At 38.2% G+C, this 14,242-nt stretch overlaps 1 protein-coding gene across 1 annotated transcript; it reads right to left on the bottom strand.

Moving 5' to 3' along the window:
* Positions 1–142: 142 nt before the first annotated feature.
* On the bottom strand, positions 143–9,746 carry LOC122997331 (calpain-1 catalytic subunit-like). The gene is made up of 23 exons (XM_044373413.1): positions 9,615–9,746; positions 8,346–8,363; positions 7,200–7,446; positions 6,471–6,540; positions 5,975–6,093; positions 5,743–5,876; positions 5,433–5,601; positions 5,197–5,280; positions 5,011–5,096; positions 4,828–4,902; positions 3,741–3,901; positions 3,407–3,576; positions 3,267–3,278; positions 2,821–3,032; positions 2,664–2,703; positions 2,467–2,532; positions 2,146–2,203; positions 1,895–1,959; positions 1,686–1,754; positions 1,530–1,608; positions 1,315–1,428; positions 1,160–1,218; positions 143–1,070 (listed from the first exon to the last, which is right to left on the bottom strand). The coding sequence occupies exons 3-23, from the start codon at positions 7,443–7,445 to the stop codon at positions 1,044–1,046; spliced, it is 2,115 nt and encodes a 704-aa protein (XP_044229348.1). The 5' UTR covers position 7,446; positions 8,346–8,363; positions 9,615–9,746; the 3' UTR covers positions 143–1,043.
* Between the last annotated feature and the right edge of the window lie 4,496 nt (positions 9,747–14,242).

Raw genomic sequence — 14,242 nt, 5'->3', positions numbered from 1 at the left:
TTTTACTGAGGTCTCTCTGTGCTTACAATAAATATAACCTTTACCTTAAGTGCATAACATAGGAGTTTCTGGCACATTAAGCAGCCAAATGTGGGTCAAGCTCATGTTATCATGAACACAATGAACAAACTGAGAAAGCATGAACTTTGAGGGAAATATTTATTGAAGGCACAACATACATTCACAACATAAAGAACATGACTGGCACATTTCTAAAAGCTGTTTTTAATATCATAGTGTCGTGTATAAGGCATTCAGTAGCATGTGATCCCTGTTAATGTCACTTGAGCGAACCAATATTTCTCACCAACGTGAGGCGACTTTATTAGCAGCTTCCTTAAACTAAAATAAAAAACTGTGCAAAATAAAAACAATGGAGTAAAACTTCTTCTAAAACTCTCTTCAGTATGAAATGCAAAAACTTTTAAAAAAACAAATCATTGACAGCAGGTCAAGTCTGTACTACCACCTACTGGTGCAAGAATGAAACTGACAATACTGAGGTGATTATTTCCTGTAAAAAATATTTGTTATAAAATCAGGGGGGGAAAAAAACATTAACATAAGTACCGAATGATTCGTAGAAACTATAAGACTTCACTTTTTAAAAGCACTACAGTAACAGACTTAAAACTTCAAATAAAAGTCATCTTCTATTTTACGCTAAAATAGCTTCTAGTGAGATTTTGATTTATACAGACAGCAAAACTAAAATGTAGAAGTATAAAATCAGCTAGTAAAATGCACATTACAGCTTGTGATTTTTGTCATGCATAGACATGCTGTTTTTTTACAAAGACGACGGTGGCACAGTGACTGCTTCATACTGTAGGTTTGCATAGTTTGTAAGATTCTAGCAGGAGACACTTAGCTTGGTTGGACTTTGGACTTCTGTATACAGCTCATTTGCTACTTTTGGTAAAATGAGGTGGGATGTGTTAGAGGATCATCAGGTCACTAAGGCTGAGGGTCTTCTGGGCTCAACTTTCATGGCAGTCTGCAGGACACTGCGCCTATCCAGTCTCCAGTAAAGACAGTCTTCTTCAACCACACATGGTCAGGTAAAGCCACTAGCGATGTGAGACGGACAAATGAAGTTAGACGAACAGAAAAGCTTGTGTCTAAATGCAATTAGATTTACTCTTGAAACAGAAATCACCTCTGTGAGATTCATCTCAACCTCTCCTGATTCCTCCTTGTCAAACTGCTGGAAAGACCCTGTTGAAAAAAATTCAGTGTTTGTATATAGTAAGTAATCATCAGTAATGTGCAAAAATATAAATTTAATTCAACAGCTATAATAAGAGTACTCACTAAACATGGCTTCAAGCTTGACTAAGCAGCAGATGAAGTTGTCAAAGTCAATCAGCTCATTCTCTGCATACCGGGCAACCAGAATCTGGTTCAGTTTGTTATTCAGTTTAAAACCTACACAAGACGACAACAAAAATAAAAGAAAGGGTTACACTTGTCTGTAAATGTGTGTACATTATATGAATGTGGAAATGAATGCTCAAGAGCCTTTATACCTGCTGCCTCCACAGCAAGACGCATCTCATATGAACTCATGGCCCCTGACTTGTCGAGGTCAAACTCTCTAAAAATGACCTGGGAGACAGAGGCAGACATGTAAATAGAATTACAGAACCTCTTCAGGTGTGAAACAGTGCATAATGTAATCTTACCAGCCACTTGCGGATCTTGTTCCATAGTAGCTGAAACTCCACCAGCCCTAAACGGGCACTTCCATCTTTCTGGTGAAGATGGTGTCAAGGGACGAAACTATACATGGACAATCAGTACCACGCTAAAAGCATTATATATCTTTGTTTCTAATATAATCAATGTAACAAACTTTTCAGTTCTATTCATTCCTGATAACCCGAGAGGATACATCCATCAGGTTGACCATGGTTCTGCAGGACTCTGTGCTGAAGCCATCAGTCTTTAGATCTTTGTCTGAAATAGCAAAAACACTCATCTGAAACAGTGTGACCTACTAACACTTAGTGACACAGAGGCTTGTTAGACAGGCAGTTCAGGAAATAGATGGTGTACACTCTACAGTGGAATCTAATAGAGTAATGGGAGATGTATTACTAATATGTAAACTTTCCAGCAGCTGAAAATAAACTGAAAACTTACGCCGGGAGACGACTCTGTTTAGAATAGTTTTAAGCTCGCGAATGGAAATCTCCATATCCTGGAAAAGCAAGGACAAGAAAATGGAACGTGCACGTATTAAATTCAATTAAGAAGCACTTAGTATTCTTCCATAACAAAGATGATACCATTAAAGAGCTTTTAATCTTTAGATATTATCTAAAAGCATGGCATTGCAAATACCATTATTACCACAATTACCATTACCAATAATATTATTATAAAGATTATTTTAAATAGTGTTAAAAAGTAATGCAAACAAAGATTCAAAAGAGTAAGAATGATCTGTTTTTCAGAACCTACCTCTCCTGCCAGCTGGGCAAACATGGACTTAAAAGAGTCATCAATGTCGTCCTCAGTTATTTCATCCTGTAGGAAAGCAAGAATATTGAGGCATTAGTCTTAGATCAGGTTCCTAGTGACTTCATGCTATTTATACGGTAGATTAAGTAATATTTGCTTATTTCCCACATTGTTAGTCACATGTCACTGATGCGTACCTCATCTTCTAAATCAGCAGAGACTTCATCATCCAGTTCTCTGTAATGGACAAAAACATATTAGCATGAGATTTCCCCTTCTACACATTACAATTCGTGAAGACACACACATGCAAAAAACCCCAAAAAACATGAACTGACATAAAAAATAACGTACTCTGTTTCTGATTGCTTCTCAGTGAAGACTCTGAGGACAAAGTCAGCCTCTTTACTAGGCTCAAAGGTGGAGGGGACGATGAGGTACTCTCCAGGAGGTAGACGCAGCCGTGTGCTCACCTCTCGCAGGTTAATGAAGGTCTCAGAGCGAGCACACGATGAATGGCTCAAAAAGAAATTCTTCTTCAAATGGACATTCTGGCAGCCTTTAAACTAAAGGCAGCAAGAAACAATTAGATGCATCTGCATGTTTGTAGGCCCATTTTATTCAAATCATATATATACTTAACATCACTGCCAACCACACATTTTAAAAATCTGATAAATGATCAGCAGTGCTGTAAAATATAAGTAACTTTTAATAAGTGGGCTGAAATACATGAAATCATGATTATACTCATAATGTTTTGATTTTAAAAATGTGGTAGTGTTTGATACTCTGCCTACCTCTTCTGGAATCTGTAGAAAAGAAAAAAGGAAAAAAATCATAGAATAAGCTGAGGCAAAAATTTAAAAACAGTGCCCTAAATAGCTGAATAACCCATCAGAAGGTCAAAGAGATACTGATTTTCTGTCTCTGCTCTCACCTCATAGATAGCAAAGCCAATAGTGTGCATGTCCTGACCGTGGCGCCGATATCTACGGCGGTCCTTCTGCATGAGAGCTACCAAGAAACTGCACGCCACCTCATCGTCCTCTGGGTCATCATCCTCCTCCAGCAACGTGATCTTATACTGAGGGTTGATCCAAAACGTGTCTGTAAAGATGACAGATTTGTGTTAGATTGTTTCATAGCCACAGTAATATTACAGGACACATTTGTGTGCTTTAGCAAAGAAATACTACAATTTCATTACTTTATCGGTAAATTCTATATGTCAAGGTGTACATTTCTGTTTCTCCTATGCGGTTGGGACTCACTGGGATGGTTCCTGCAGCCTCCGGCGGTGCTGCCTCTCCTCCATGTACCATAAAACTTTGTGGTGTTCCAGTGGCTGAGACTGTCCTCATTCAGAACATCAGGAGTCAAATTACAGATCTCTATTCGTGAAAACTGCCTCAAGAATTCACTGAAGGACATCCTGCATGATTAGAATAAAGTGGTGGGTCAGAAATCTGAGTGCAGCTTTTTCAAAGGAGACGTTCGACATTTCTTTCTTGCAGAGAGTTACAGTAGATGAGAAGATCGATATCACTCTCACATCTGTCCACTAAACAAAGCTGGAGTCGAATTTATTTTTTGTCCTTAACATTTATTTGTCAAGGACAATGTACAGAAGAAAGCATTCATCCCACATGGGGTGAAGAGATATTGTACCAGCTTTAGCTACTAGCTAATTTTCATCTGCAGTCTCTGGGCAGGTAGACAACAAACACTAACACAACTAGAGCAACTACTAAGACCAAGAAAAGTAACAAAATCCACCACCAGCACCTCTGAAGCTCCACTGCACGGTATCTCATTTTTTTATCTGTATTCACCCCTAAAACCACGATAGTTTGACACTAGAAGGTAATCTGCGTTCAAGGAATGGACATAGGAGCAGGATTTGTGACATCACAACTAGTAGTGTCAAGCCAATCATGGATCATTATGCAACTTACACAAGTGTGATGTGGATACCTGAAGCCTCCAGTGCACATACACTGAAAATGGACTTTACAGTGAAGTAGGAAACATTTTGTGTCCAGCAGGAAAACTTTTGAAATTAACAATATTTGCATATTCATAGATTCTGGATTTTTCAATGAGGGAGAAAGAGGAGATAACATTTTAAGGATTTTAATCCTTATCAGACACATAATTATTCCAAGCAGAGGATTTTTATACTGTACATCTTACAATATGTCTGGATGGGATCTTTGGCATCCACAGTGGCATCAATTTTCTCATCTAACATTTGGCAAGAAACCAAAATTGTCAAACTATTCTTTTAAAAAACTTATACTGTACATGCATAATACATCGAAATTGCCATTAAGTATTACGACACCTGAGACATCTTACCAGAACTCTCCGTCTTCCATCTGTAGGTGCAGGTCGTCTCGTTCAGAAGGGTCAACCTCATCCCATTCAGGGGAACTACACAAGACAAGTATGGGCAGTATGAGATATAATGCTCATTAAACAGGACTTTGACCGACAAAACATAAGTACACAGGGACATTTAGTGTGCTTGGCAGCACTCACTTGTCACTCCAAGCACCAGTCCACTCTACCTGACCCCAAGGATTACGTATTCGGATTAGACGTTCCACATTGCCACGGAAATCAACCTGCATAACATCAGAGAAATAGGTAATTTAGCTCCATATACTTATACCATGGTTAATGGTAGCTGTGTAATTAAGACAACAGAGTCATACACAGACAGACCTCCTTCAATGCAGTGACTGAGTAGGCATGGCCCTTCACAAGCTTCTTGAATGTAACAGCCTCCATGTCGAAGGCACTGGTGATCTGTATTAAAAATGACAAAAGATCAGTGCTTCAGAGTATGAATTATACGGCGCCAAAATAAATAAAATTGCTTTTAATTTAATTGGCCTTCTCAAGATGGTGCAGCATTGACCAGTGTGTCTTGGTGGTGTGCCAGTGAGTTCAGCACTTACATCAATTGAGCAGCCCATCAAGGAGCCTCTCTCCAGAGCTTTGCCAATTATCTTGTAAAGATCTCTGGGTGCTTGGCGGAGCTCGTACATCTCAGACACACCACCAGTAAAGTCCTCAAAACCCTCAGTGGTGCTTCCTCCAGACAAGGCTTCATAGGAGCCATTCAGCCTGATGCCACATAGAAAAAAAAAACCACACACTTCAGTTTTATTCCCATTAACAGCAGTACTTATGAATATGTTTGAGAGAGATTTCCATCTTCCAGTTGCATACTGAATAATTTAGCAACTGATCTGTTTCAACACTTACTTGGCATAAGCTTTCTCCATGAGTGCACTCCAGAATTCATTGCCCTCAGCGGAATGGACAAACATGAGCTCCCCATCTTTGACAGGCAACCGGTCATCTATCACAACATCTACCCATTCGCCAAACTGCCAGAACTATAACAACAGAGCAATAATCAAGAACTCCATCCATCTGAATCACTTACCTTGCACTTGAAAGGAAGGGCGAAGACAAGAAGATGATCTTGAAGTACCTGAAAGTGGAAGATTCCAGCGTAGTCGTCTTGGAAGGACTGGCCGTGTGGAACAACCCGATGAAGGAGCTTCTCATTCAGGGTGAGAGAGGCGATGGCTGCCAAGAGCCAGCAGTCACCTGCAAGTGAGAAGAAGCACTTTGGATTCTCCATCTAATTTTTGTCTTCCTTCTGTTTTTACTTTTCCTCTAGCACCATCACCAGGTCTCTTTGTCTTGTTTCATGACAGATTTAAAGTCCCCCTCCACTCAAAAATGTGTTTTGCTTATTATTACTTAACATGGTCTAATAATCTTCATATTCATAGATTCTAGATTTTTCAATGAGAGAGAAAGAGTAGATGTCAATATTTAACTCGTTAACATAACTTTTTAGTGGAAACCCCTATCTGGTACAAATTATTATTTATTAGTACAATTTATTAGTATTTTTATATTTATTAAAACATATCTGGAGGGGACCTTTAACATTACTGACTAGACCAATAAGCACTCACCCAGCGCTCCTTGACAGATATCCGTTCTGGTGGCACCACCCACGATGAACTGGGGGTCATCTGTCAGTTCCTATGGAGAAATGAAATGTTTGGGTGAGGACAGTCAAATACATCACATTTTCAGATGCCATTTCATCTTATACTCTAATTGAAATAGAATTAAAACAAGTCAGCACATTTTAGGATTTTCATGACAGCAACACTTCTTTCAGACCACTGCTATTCTTGCACATACGTGCCAACTTCCTGTGTTTTCATGAAACACTGTAAACAAATGTCACAGAGAGGAAATGGTCAAGGAATGCCAAGAGATACCAACTGCTGCTGTCGTCACAGAGGTTCCTGTGCCGACTGTGTGTTCTAATCTGTCTGAGTTTGCAGACATAACATAAGACAGTGTCACTGATGTGTTTGTTTATATGACATGTAAGTTCCTGTCATCACCAGCGGCAGTGACAACCATATGCCTGTTGTGAAATATTACATGAGGAGCATTTTAAAGAATAATGAGAGGAGTATTTCCACTTTATTTTTTGCTTTAGGTCTGGAGTCTGTTGTAAAAACATCTATTTATGTGTAAATGTGTGCAGATGAATTAGTATATGACGTATAATAGTGTTATGCATCACTTGTTAGTCACTGACAAATCTTTGAGTAGGATTGCCAGGACTTTTAATTGTTAACTGTTAATTAAAAAAAAGCATCATGTTTTCCTTTCTGTTTTCTCACCGTGGGCCTCATCCACTCCACATCTCTAGTTTTTGAGGAATAGGGGGCGAGCTCCTTGAAGCCCAGGGATGGGGGCTCAGCAGGGAAACAGGGGTCTTCAAACAGGCAGCCCGACTCCACACATTCTTGCTTCAGTGCCTCATAGTCCTGGTTGGCAAATTGCATAGCCTGCTCCTTGGTGCCCATGCCCTCTGCCCGCAGTCGGTTGGCGTATATGGTTGCAGATATCCCCCCAGCTGGATACATACTGGCGCAAGATAAAAATATGAAGCTGGGTGGGTATGCACAGTGCTGTCTATTAATAGTAGCAGGCTGACCAGCGGCACACTCTTGTCTAAGGGCTACACACGCACAGCAACCAGACATAGGGGTGTGTGTAGAAACTAATGTTAAAACCAGTGACAGAGAATGATTTGTTTTCTACTGATTGGACTGAATCTGTCTCCCACTAACATTATATTATCTTGTTAGTCTAAAAGTAGCACAAAGCAGAATACTTTGAAATATTATTACATTCTACAATTTGTTTTATTTGAGTACTTCCAGGCCAACAAATCCATAAATAAGTAAAAAAATTCAGCCTTTCTCCTCTAAAATGTTATTCCTGGCATTGGGGAGTAGACTTTGAAACACATTTAGACCTTTTTGTTGAGAAATAACAAAGTAGATTTCAACAGTTAACTGAACAAATAAAATGTACACAATGCACATAATTTAAAAAAAATGTAGATTTTCTTTTTGATCTCTGGTCAAATTTTTCTGTGAGTGGTGAGGGGTGCGTTGGGGGGACTCATGGCCTCAGTATTTTTTAGGTCCTGGCTATGGCACTGCAAAAGTCAACAACAACGAATCCTGCAAATAATAATAATAATAATTCAAGCCTTATCTCTAATAGCCAACTCAGTTTCCCTTTCCTTTTTTTTAGTTTAGTTTCTGGTCAGGACATAGCCTAATGGTGTAATGGTGACATGTAAAATCAAAGTAATGACAGACTTCAGTTAGAAATGGCCAGCAGGGAAATAATAAACATACAGAAAGCACGTACAGAAGAAAAATGATTACTGAGAAATGTGAGACAACAGCAGCACACCACCACCTCAAACACAACAAACGCAGGAACAACAGAAGAAGTTAGAAATATGATACCTTGGCTGTATAGGCAGGCTGAGAGGAAGAATAAAAACAAAAAAAGAAGAGAAAAGTTCAGTCACTTATGTTTTGGCACTAGTACAAGTAAAGTGACTTTTCTTTACAATAATGCATTATCTAGAATTACAGAAGCTTGTGCAGGCTAAAGCAGACACTAATGGACTTCAGTGCACTTAAGTTTACGACTCATTGTGGGTCTTTTTCTCAAAGAAGCACTTACTTCTTTATGCCGGAAAGGTTCACAACAAGTATTCAGTGAGGAGTGAGTGTGAGGAAAACAGGAGTAAAAAAGAACCAAACATGTGAAGAAGCTGGCTGTTGGATTTAAAATTGAATCAGTGTGCAGAGAAAAAAACTGGGACATGGGATGATCTTTTGTGCTGCTCCAACCACTCAGAGGGAATCCTAATGAGCAAAGTTCATTAAACAGTCCATGCAAAACTTGGACAGAGCTACAGTGTGGTAAGACTGTGAAATTCATGAGATAAATGGCTGAGTTAGAAGGGGGAAAATGGATGTGGTGTTGAGCAAAATAGCCATTGCTTTTGATAGAAACAAACCTTCAGGCAAAGACATTGTTTACAGGGCCAGTCCCCCCACCCTGAGGCCCCATATGACTGTAGAGTCTGCAGGAATGTCCCTCTAGTCTGTCAAACAAGCCAAAGAGAAGCTACTACTGGCTAATGACCAAAAGGATATCTCTTTTTTCTCCCTGTCTATGGGCAGCGAAAAGCTGATCCATGCAGTCCTGTGGTGATGATGTCATCTATAGGACCTCAACCTCAACAAAACACTAAAACAACCAACAGCCTCTCTGTCAAAATACTGCACAGGAACCACTGTTGGCTCTCAAAAGGCACAGATAATGCTTCATATACTGTAGGCTGGCTTCTTTATGAATTCATAGGCTTGTTCCTATCAAAAAGTCACAGTATGTATGTCAGTCATGTAATACAGGCAGCACCTGTTCAGACATAGGCCTGTCTTTTTATGGCCTGCTGTCTGCTTCAAAGATTTCTAACAACAATGGATCGTTTTCACAACACAATCGCATTCATTCAACACTAGATGTCAAAACTGGATTAAATCTGTGTGCCTGAAAGTGACAGCTGTTCTATTGACTATTATAAATGACAACATGCAGTATATTACATCAATCAAACCGCACGGTGGCCAACACCTACAATAAACCAAGACGCACCGTCACTCACAAGATGGTTCAATTAACATATTAACATATCAAATTAAATGAACAACTACACTCACCAACGCTTTACAGGCAATTTGCGGTTTCTTCAACTTGACTCGGATAGTGATAATCGTGTAAATCTGGGAAAGGGGGATGTGGTTTGTTGGTAGCCCGGAGGAGCAAGTCCAGCCCTCTCCGCTAGACAAACACTGCAGGGAAGACCAGCCCCTACAGGAGGAGGGGCCACACCGCACGCTCGACTCCACAGTGCCGCTAGAGGTGCCAAGGTAATGTGGGTAACATACAATTCATTCAAATCAAATAAAATACATGCTATCCTGACTAAAAAAAATGACTGAACCCTCCCCAAAACCCATCTAAAATTAAAGAGTAAGTGACACTTCTTTAGCCCACCATAGCCATATCATTCAGCTCAATTCAATTCAATACAATTTTATTTATCCCTGCAAGAACAATTGTATGCAGTAGCTCCCATCCAGGTCAACAAATTCACCAAAGTCATTAGGATTCATCCTCTGGGCACCATAGATATCTGTGCCAAATTTAATGGAAATAGACATTGGAGACATTGGACTAAAAAACAAAAATGTCACATTCATGAAGCACTATAGGAAAAGTCAGTGGATCATCAAAATCAGTAGGATTCATCCTCTGGAAACTATGAATGTGTGTAATTTCCACCCAATAGTAGGACTGTAGCTCAGAAATACTGTTAATCTAAGATAAAACAATCAAAGGCTTTGTATTCATATTTGTATATGTGGAATTGGTAATAGATAAATTAGTTAAAGATATATTAAACATTACATCATACACAACATCACATGCAAGATTGATGTTTGATGTTTAATGAAGATGTTTTTTGCAATGTCATATGATTAACTACTGGGATACCACATATATTTTGGTATAAGAAGATTTCATCAAAAACTGTTCACATCAATTTGAATTTTTCTTATTAATGTGTTATAATGTTTTTACTTAATATTACATAATAGAAGTTTAGTTTAAAAGAGTAACTTTTATCTTTTGTCTTGTCTGGTTGAATAAGCTACCAACAAAAATGTCCTGTGCCTGTCTCAGACACAGCTGTCAAATACTAATGACATGAAATGAAACTGATGAAAGTAAAGCTAATCATTTTGAAGTACAGACTATAATGCATTTAATAAAACAGAAACAAACCTTGTTTCTTAAGCAACAAACAAGACTTAACTTTAGAAGCATTTTTGTCTACAGTGTTGTGATAACATTTATTCAACATAAAACATGATCACTATAATGATTAATCATAAGCTCACATATGTAATCATCACCAGGGTGAAATGAAACTGTCATCTCTGTCAACCATCTTGATAACCACTAAAAACTGAAACAACTGTGGGTCACTTGAGAGATAATGTGCATTAAATGACTGCAAAGATTAAAGGTCACTAGCCACCACATCAGATTGAAAGCTGAGGATAAACCAAGATAGCTTCAGATGTTACTGACCTTTATAAGGTTATAATGCAGCCACATAAGTTTATTCACTTAACATTGGAAATGTATAAACTATTTATCCATAACAGAGAATTTGATGTATTATTTGTTGAAAAGTTGAATGGGACATATCCTTAAACGGTGTTTGAAATTCAGTTTATAAGTGATTGAATCAGAAGGAAAGTGAACTCCACTGTAGTCTTTATCTCAGAGTGATTGCAAATGATTACAGCGACTACAACATTTCTCCAAATCCTTATTGTAGTGGAACAGCCTGCTGCAATCTAAATCATAGAGAATAACACAAAACAATATTTTTTTAGGACTCCAGAGTGTTATATTTGTAATTGGCCAAGTTAATTAGTCACTTGACCTCAGTCCAATAGAACATGTGATTCACCAAGTGAAGACACTGAAGACAAAAAGGCCAGAAACAACTAAATCTGGCTAAAGAATACAGGCTACTTGGGGTTTACTTCAGCCTGTCATTGAGAGGATTTCAACTAAATCTATTTAGCTTTGGAGGCAATATTAAATACTATTCACATTCCTCTCAGCTGTAAGAAGCATTAGAGCCATTAGTCTCTTTCAGATCATTGGTTCGCTTTTACAGCCCTCAACTTCACTATCACGTCTCATTAATGTCCTCCAGATGAGGAAGTTATCTATTTCAGCTAAAAAGCTCTCACTGTACCCTATTTACCCTGCACCAAACAGGGAACAGACAGAGTTAGCAACTATCTAATGAGCACAGTGAAATATTATTCGGCAAAAAAGCCAGAAATTTCCCACAGGACTTAGTGGAGGGCAACACAACCGAAAGGAGAGTGAATAATGGAATTACATGTGGACACTGAGTGCTAATGTTGTTCTGTGCCTGCTAGATGTGTAAAGAGGCAACCGATTTCTAACAGTCACGTTATTAACGGTAGCAGCTAATTTGTCAAATGAGCAAATGTAACGTTGGTCTACCCTCTCTGACTATCCATACTTCAGTTTAAAACGCCCCTGTTAAGTCTCTTTTATGTCTGATAGTGGCTACAGCCCATAGTCTCTGCACTGTGTTTTAAAGATGGTGGACTAACGGCTGACAGTTAACTCCAACGAAGATACACTGATTCAACGATGACTTGTTAATTGTTTACAAGCACTTCGGGATCTGAGGGATACAAGCCCGGTCTCAGTAAAACTATATTCAGTATAAAATAAAACCATAATCAAAGGAAACTTGCAATACTAAAGAATGATTTCTGTAGCCAAGCTAATAACCTTTAAATGACAAATTATAGGGCCAGTCTTGACCAGGATTATATTACAAATTACACGAGACACTATTTATACAGATGTCAATATAGTTAGTTAGTAATAAAGTCTCTCTCAGACAGGCTAAACATCAATATTTACCGGTTTTTATTTATTTATTTTACTTCACACACTCACCTGGGCCTGGTCTGACTTGTCCCCCCTTCATAGCTGCATCGTTACTATGGATACTGTTTCTAGTATTAAATATGTAATATAAAATAACAGCATAAAAATATGAAAATAACACAAATATGTACACCTTCCAACTATCAAATAAAAGTAAAATTACTGACAAAATGATATTGTACATTACAAGACATAGTAACCATTTAAATTATACATTTAATGTAACATACAAGAGGCATATGTTACACAAAGATGAGGTTAGCAAATGTGGTGGCTGAAGCAATGTTGCATTCAGGCAATCATTAGCTTTGACTTTGGCATGCCTCTTGAAATAATGTGGTATGTGATGTGTGATGTTATTTGATGTGCATTACAACATGGTGAGTCAGTTAGTAATACAGTAGGAAGATAGGCTGGTTACAAAAGTTTGCAATGGCTTATATGACATTACATCTCATTTAATGCTTTCATTAACATATTAATGGCATTGTTGCTGATTAATCACTGACTACAGAGGTGGTTGTGCAGTATGTCAGCAAACTGTCTCAAAAGATCAATAAACAAGAAAACCAACAAAGTGGTTTTTTTCCACTTGGCCCACATTTTAGTACAAAGTTACTTGAGCTTGTACAAATAAAACAATGTCTCATGCAAAATGATTAATTCTCAGTTGGTGACTACCAGTGTAAAAACAGAGGGGTATTATTAACACCCATTTGTCATACCATGGTTAAATAAGGCTGTCAGCACACATTCGATGGTTTATGACCCACACTTTTTCCAACTTCCCACAGCACACTTTCGAGGAACTGTGGATAACCTCATAGTTGTTATCCAAGTGGATACCCCATGTGTCCATTGGGTGTGGAGGGTTGGCATATAAAAATATGGCTCAGGATCATCTAAATCAGCTCTTAAATCAAGAAAAGTTCCAACAATCTGCTGCACCAGTGGATTTCTCTGCAGGATGCTTTTGATCATGTTGCTGTGTCCATACAAATTGAATAAGATCAAATAATTAGAGAGTAGAATAGACAAATTGATTATTGTAATGCCCTTTTCATGTAAAAGCCAACCAAACCCTTTAGCTCATTCAAAACATGCAAACTTTCTGTGTGCATGTTCTCCCTGTTTGTTTCTCAGGTCACAAGAGAGCCGTTTACTCCAAATATAATCAAAAACTGGCAGTAAACCCTTCAGTGTTAATGCACCAACACTATATTATTTTAAAAATAAGCTGAAGACATTTTTATTCAATTTAGCTTTTAATTAGTTTTGTGTGTGTATGTATGTATGTATGTATGTATCTATCTATCTATCTATCTATCTATCTATCTATCTATCTATCTATCTATCTGTAAAGCACTTTGAATTGCTTTTGAATGATATTGTGCTATACAGATAAACCTGAACTTGAACAAACACTACACCTGCAGCTCTGGTCTGCAGTTTAAACACTCCTCTATGAGAGACAGTTAAAGGAATTTTCTTTTCTGTTTTTAGTGTCTTTTTCTGTTTTTATTGTCTAATTGATATCAAACAAGGGTGGCTTCACTAACACTCACTAGCTTTGAATACGTATCCTTATTGACCATCAGTGCTTATAGTGCGTCTGAAGCTTGTACATGAATCATCTTCTGATAAAACAAACAGTGTTGCATGCAACAGTAGAAACATTGGCACATTTAGCTCCTGACTAAACCAGCTGATCAAGCCAGCTGAGTTTTGACTTTGATGACTGTTTGGCTTGGGATTTGTATTGCTGTATTTA

This window comes from Thunnus albacares, chromosome 14, assembly GCF_914725855.1.
Source record: "Thunnus albacares chromosome 14, fThuAlb1.1, whole genome shotgun sequence".
NCBI classification, from domain to species: domain Eukaryota; kingdom Metazoa; phylum Chordata; class Actinopteri; order Scombriformes; family Scombridae; genus Thunnus; species Thunnus albacares.
This window is presented reverse-complemented; position numbering and strand designations above follow the sequence as displayed.

What these genes read in the sequence shown, in the direction of transcription:
- LOC122997331 (XM_044373413.1), bottom strand. Translation starts at nt 7,445, where the DNA reads ATGTATCCAGCTGGGGGGATATCTGCAACCATATACGCCAACCGACTG. An exon ending in AGGCTGCAGGAACCATCCCA is followed by an intron (nt 3,577 to 3,740) that starts GTGAGTCCCAAC and finishes TCATCTTTACAG; the next exon opens with ACACGTTTTGGATCAACCCT. An exon ending in AAACAGAGTCGTCTCCCGGC is followed by an intron (nt 1,960 to 2,145) that starts GTAAGTTTTCAG and finishes TTGCTATTTCAG; the next exon opens with ACAAAGATCTAAAGACTGAT.